Source organism: Meleagris gallopavo, chromosome 25, assembly GCF_000146605.3.
Source record: "Meleagris gallopavo isolate NT-WF06-2002-E0010 breed Aviagen turkey brand Nicholas breeding stock chromosome 25, Turkey_5.1, whole genome shotgun sequence".
In the NCBI taxonomy this organism is placed as follows: Eukaryota; Metazoa; Chordata; class Aves; order Galliformes; family Phasianidae; genus Meleagris; species Meleagris gallopavo.
The window spans coordinates 605,160-611,159 of NC_015035.2; the positions used below are offsets into that span (position 1 = coordinate 605,160).

General features: G+C 44.6%; 1 protein-coding gene across 1 annotated transcript in view; it reads right to left on the bottom strand.

Annotated features, from left to right (window-relative positions):
• The window catches only part of KDM1A (lysine demethylase 1A), a gene marked incomplete at its 5' end in the record, with an annotated part of 26,790 nt that extends 23,222 nt beyond the window's left edge, over window positions 1-3,568 (bottom strand). Inside the window, one exon of the mRNA XM_010723254.3 lies at window positions 3,364-3,568. Within this exon, the coding sequence (XP_010721556.2) occupies window positions 3,364-3,568 (205 nt within the window). The remainder of the gene's footprint in view (window positions 1-3,363) is intronic.
• Between the last annotated feature and the right edge of the window lie 2,432 nt (window positions 3,569-6,000).

Sequence of the window (6,000 nt, forward strand, 5' to 3'; positions counted from 1 at the left end):
CAACATAACTCAGAAATTCCTCGCTCACTGAGCACACTGAGTGTCTCAATTTCAGTACTGGACTCCAAATCTGAATTAGCTTTAGAAGGACTGCCTGTCATATTGCTCAATATGGCTCTGACACAAGCAGCACATTTTCACGCAGTGACAGCAGTGGAGAAAAAGTACTTTTATATCATCAGTCCACTAACAGGGAAGTTCAGAGACAAACATTTGTGTTCTGACTGAAGTCCCACTTTGGGATTTTCTGGACAAACACATCTGCAGTAGCAGGAGAAAATTCCTAACTTCACTTGCACCATAAGTACTTTATTTTGCAGGGAGCATATTCCAACATTACAGGTCCTGCTTCCACGCTAAGAAGAGAATATGACAAGTCAAACATCAACATTTGGAATATATCATAAGCCATAAATTTGCACTGAAAGTTACACTTGTACCTTCGGTGGCTGAAGGAATTAGAAGGATGCTGGCATCAGCCTGCAGCACCCACTATCCCTGAGTTAGCATGGACACTGAATAGAGGGAACAAAACTGCTCTTGGTTTCATTACAAAAAAGACAGTATTTTCTTGGTGTTAATAACAGCTAAATTATTTTTAATGTTAGGTCACTAACCTTATTGCTTGCTTTGATACAATTCTAAGCACTATGCAGAGTCTACACAGAGCAATACTGAAACAAGGCACGCTAGGACTCAGATTCTCCCTCCTTCCCAATGAGAAAGTCAGATCCCAGCTGCTAAGGAACAAAGCAGAAAGCAAACTGCTGATCCATCCAGCAAACTACTGCACTTGAACACAAGTTGTGCAGGAGCAGAGTGCTGAGCTGGGTAAGGCAGCAGCAGAACAGAGTGGGAGCTGAACAGGAATAAGGTCTGCAAAGAAGCCTACTTCAAAAACACATCCAATGCTTTAAAATAATGAATAGCAGCAAAGGATGGCCAAAAATGAGCACTGAGTTGAATGAGGAAAACAGATAATTTGGATGAAAAGGCACAGAGAGCACCGCTAAGTCTGACTATTCATTTTACAGAAATCAGGACTGCACTGAATTGCACCATTTTTGGAAAGTAGCAGCCAGGCATGAGAACACTGCCAAGTGAGAATGCAACAGAGCTCACAAGGCAGGAGCACATAAAGGAGATTCAGGAAGGCATAAAGATGAAAATTTGATTTGGTGAAGGCCAACAAAAATGAGCCTTACAGGGGAAAAACAAAAGCAGCAAGCTCCTGAATGCCAAAAGGGAGAGTGGCAAACAGGAACTCAAACTTCATCCAGCACTGAAAGTTAATTGGGGAATTCTGTACAGTCAAACTATTTCTTCAAATAAAGAGAAGCAGACATTTTAAGAGAATTATCTTCTGTTAATGATGAAATACTGCTGTAGCATGCAGCAACTTTCACAGATTTGTACACCCACAACACCTCAAGTTCCCCACAGCTGAACACGTTAATGGAACCCAGCCCAAATTAGAGCAACATTTCACTATGACCTGAAGTGCCACGTTTCATTTCCTTTTAACATCACCTTTCTATCATTTCAGAGCAATGAAATGCCTGCTGTTACTTTTACACTTCTGTAAGACTGTACAATTTAGGCTTTTCTATGCAAAAAGCAATCATCTCAAACACTGCACACATGAAGGAAGCCGAGGTCTGCCAACAAACAGACAGTAACATGAAAGCTAACTTCCATATCTTCCCTAATTTCATCATGTAATCCTGTGCTACCATTGATGCCCTACGTTGTATTTCTGATCAAAATACTGTATTTTTGCTTCAAAGAAGAGGCAGAGAGAACAGCTCAGCTACAAGCACTGCTCCTACATGAGAACATACAGTGGACTCCACTCCTTTTCCTATCAGTGGTGTTTGAATAATAAGTTTCAGAAAACTTCAACAGCCAATGTAGACAAGTTGATGCTCTGGTGCCTGTGCTTCAGCAAATGAAGACAAGGACAGAAAGAGCCACTGATGTGCACATCTTCAGACCCTTTAAAAATCACAGCAAGCCCAAGTAGGAAGTGACACTGGAACACTCTGCTTCCTTCCATGTGCTGACCCTACACCACACTATCATGCGCCCCAGCAGGATTTCTGGGAAGAATATCATGACCTGAGCAGACACAGCCTGCTGGAAAACTGCTTTTAGCTGAGTGACTGAACACAGAACGAGTGCTGGTGCACAGAACCACCAGCCTGCCGCTGCCTCTGCTTCTCCGTTTCCTCCTTCACAGCGATTCTGTCTTAAATCAAACTCAACAATCACTATTCTAGGCAGAAAATGGCACATGAGGAGTACATGGAAATTATTTTAATATAGTATCTCAAGAATTAAATCCAAAGTCTTGGCTATATTAAATAGTAAATCTCATATCTGCTCAGTTGCACCTACTGTAAATCCATTTTTTGATAGATCAGCTACAACAAGCATGGGGAGCTTTTTTCATCTTCGCAAGTATTTCAGTCATGCACATGAGTTGCAGCATTCCTGCATCTGGAGAGAGATTGCAGGGGCAATTTCTAACAGCTAAAACACAATGCTGGCCTTTACTGCATTTCCTGACACGGTGAGTAGAAACTGACATTTCTGCATGCACAGATCTGTCTGTCAAAAAGAAGTACATGAAGAGCAGCAGAGAAAGTGGCTAACAGTTATTTATGTCAGCGGCTGACATCCCTAGGTTCCAGTTATTGTCTAAAATCACCAAGCACAATGAGCTATGAACTCTCCAAAATGTGATTTTGTGGGTACTGCAGTGATACACCAACATGAGACGAAGCAGTGGCAGCTGTAAATTCAGTGTAAAGAATGGGAAGGGTACTGCTAACCCCGTGATTCTCAGTAGCTGCTCCATGAAGAATGACCTTCCCAACACAAGCAACACTCCTCATGGCAGAGGAGGGCACTGAAGATCCAACAAACAGCATCCAGACAGAAATTAAGATCAGATTCATTGCTGAAAGCCATGAGAATCTCTGTGAATTAAGTGGGCTCTCCTGCACAGCAACCCCCCAGTACACCTCACCTCTTCCCTCTCAAGTAAGAATGGTGGTACACAAACAGGTATGGCAGCTAAAGGGAAAGAGCTGCTACTCCAGACCATACGCTTCCAAAGACGAGTCAGTAAGGACTACAAGGTTCTGGGATGAGATGTTTAGCTTGGTTTAGAATTCAATGGATGCACATCTCCACCAGGCTACTCCTGCACGTTCTTACCCTCCTTTCCAGCAATCAAACAAGTGCAGAACAATCATTCAAAACCAGACAGGGGTTCTGTGATGCTGCACCTGGCCACCACTTATCTCTGGTAATAAAAGACTTGAACAGTGCTACAGGAGAACACCTCTCCTCACTCACCAGATGGCTCCTCGGGCTCACTTTCATTCTCTTCTTCTGCAGGAGCAGGTGGAGGTGGAGGTGGCAGCTTCTTCTCTTTCTCAGCTTTAGCGTTTCTCTCTTCTTCGGAGTAATACTCATCTTCTGAGAGATTTGCAAGGCTCTCATCCATCTCTCTATACTCTACCTGCAGAAAGAACAACACACTGTCAACACATCGAAGCTGTCAAAGTCCCAACACTAAAACAAACACTGCAAGCAACAAAACCACTTCCAGGCTCACAGAACAGGCCTGAGCTACCTCAGCCAGAGTTATCTCTCAGGTATCACATCATACAGGTCCTCAACAGCTCCACAAGTCTCATGTTTTCACCTGCACAACATAACCTGTCTTTGACCCTCAGAAGTAGGAGCTTTCTCCTAATATTTAGCCCAATTTCTGTGTTTCTGTAAAGCCAGCATCATCATTTGACCTCTGCAGCTTACTTCCCTGTCTCCAGCTCCCTGTCAAACTCAGGGATGACAAACTGCAAGAGCCCAACCCATAACTCGGATTCATCTGCCCAGTTCTGCACTCCCTGCTGGATTCAGCCACCTCCCCATTCAGACTTCACAATGCACAAACTTAGAAGGGTTAGAAGTGACCGTGGCACCATTCACATCTGCAACTTCTCTAGAAACACTATGGTCCCTAGAGATAACTTACAGAGCTAGAAGTAGTGGTAAGAATAAAATATAATGCAAAACAAAATAACCCGTAATAACTGAGAAGAAATATTCCAGTCCCACCTTGCCCCATTCCCAACATGAGGAACAAGGCAGATACAACCCCCACATCTCTTTAGCTGCTCTCCAGCAGAAAGAAATATTACCAGCTTCAGAAAAAAGCATGGCCCAACTGAAAGGAACACAGGAACCCCAAGAGAAATAAAAGCATTTTTTCCAAAGTAGGAAAGTTCTGTATACTGCTATTAAATTTCCCTGCCTACTGCTACCTGATTTCTACTGAAATAAAATCAAGTGCTTCTCAAAATAGGCAGTCAATAGAAAATGAAGAAGAAAGCAGCTGGTGTTCCCCCAGCAACCTGCAGGTCAGCCCCTAGCATGTGACAACAAAAATAACTGCATTTCTGACCACAGAATGAGACATGTTTCACTTTTACCATCAAAGCTGTGTCATTAAGGAGAGGCAGTAATGGCCACAACTCAAAGCAGCACAGGGAGCCCTGCACACAGGCAAGCATATGTTCAGCAGAACACCAACATGCACAGTTGGTTATTCACTCACTTTCAACTTTTTACACCCAATTCAGTCCAGCACTATTGGTTTTTACACAATTGAGTGATTACAGCACTACTAGACCTGTTGTGAGCTCCCATCCTAAGGTAACTCACAGCAATCCCACAGATCACAGGAGTTTGAAACCAAAAGAAAGCAGTTCTCCCCCAAAGCCCTCTGGCCTCTCCTCCTCCTTCAGCTCCTGCAGAACTCAGAGCACAGCCAAACCCAACAAAAAACATGCACAACAAAATACAAGGTGTATTTATCAATCAACCTGGATAACTTTCATTGATTTCACAGCACACAGTGACTCAAGGCAGGGCCACCTGGTGCTAGTGGGAAGCAGTTCTGGGAACACCACATTACAGCTTTAGGGAATGGATACTGCCAACACAGAGAAGCATCACCAAAATATACCCCAAACAGTGCAGTAATTCCTACCTGTTAACAAAGCAAGTAAAACTCTCTGCAACTACATCAGAGTGACCCTATTTGACAGTTCTTATATACAAAAGATTGGTGCTGCTTTCAGGGCACAGCCATGCAGGACACCACACCACTGCCACCACATAGCTCAGGGTCCCCAGAGATCATGTCAGCTTCCATCTCAAATCCTCCCAGCATTACACACACCTGAGACTTCCACAGTCTTCCACAATGAGGCTTCCAAGTACAAGTGATTTATAAAGAATACGTTCATTTGTGTTCAGAAGAAAATGAGAGTTACTGAGTGCAGGTCGCAATTATTGGCAGCTGCTGGAGACTCTTACACCTCACAGCTTAATATCACTGTCATTAAGGTTGGAAAAGCCTTGTCCAGCCCCACCATGCCCACTGACTGCATCCCTCAGTGCCACAATGGTTCTGGAACACCTGCATGATGCCATCACCTCCATGGGCAGCTGTGCCAGCACATCTCTGCTGTTTCAAAGAAGAAATTGTTCCTAATACCCAACCTGACACCCCATGGTGCAACTTGAGGCCATCACCTCTCATCCTATCACTGTTACCAAAAGCAGAATCTGATCCCTGCTTGCCGCAACCTCCTTTCAGGCAGTTATAGAGAGCGATGTGATCCCCCCAGAGCTCCTCTTCTCCAGACTGAACCATCCCATTCCTTCAGCCGCTCCCCAGCACTGTGCTTCAGATCCCTCACAGCTCCTTTCCCTTCTCTGCACACACACCAGTCCCTCCACCTCTTTCTTGGACTGAAGGGCTCAAGGCTGAGCACAACACTGCGATGTGGCCCCAGCAGTGCCAGCACAGAGGGACGGCCACCTCCAGCTAGCTGCATTGCTGCTGACACAGCCACGATACCGTGGGCTCCTGGACTCCTGCTGGCTCACGTTTAGCCGAGTGTCACCAGCACCCCCACA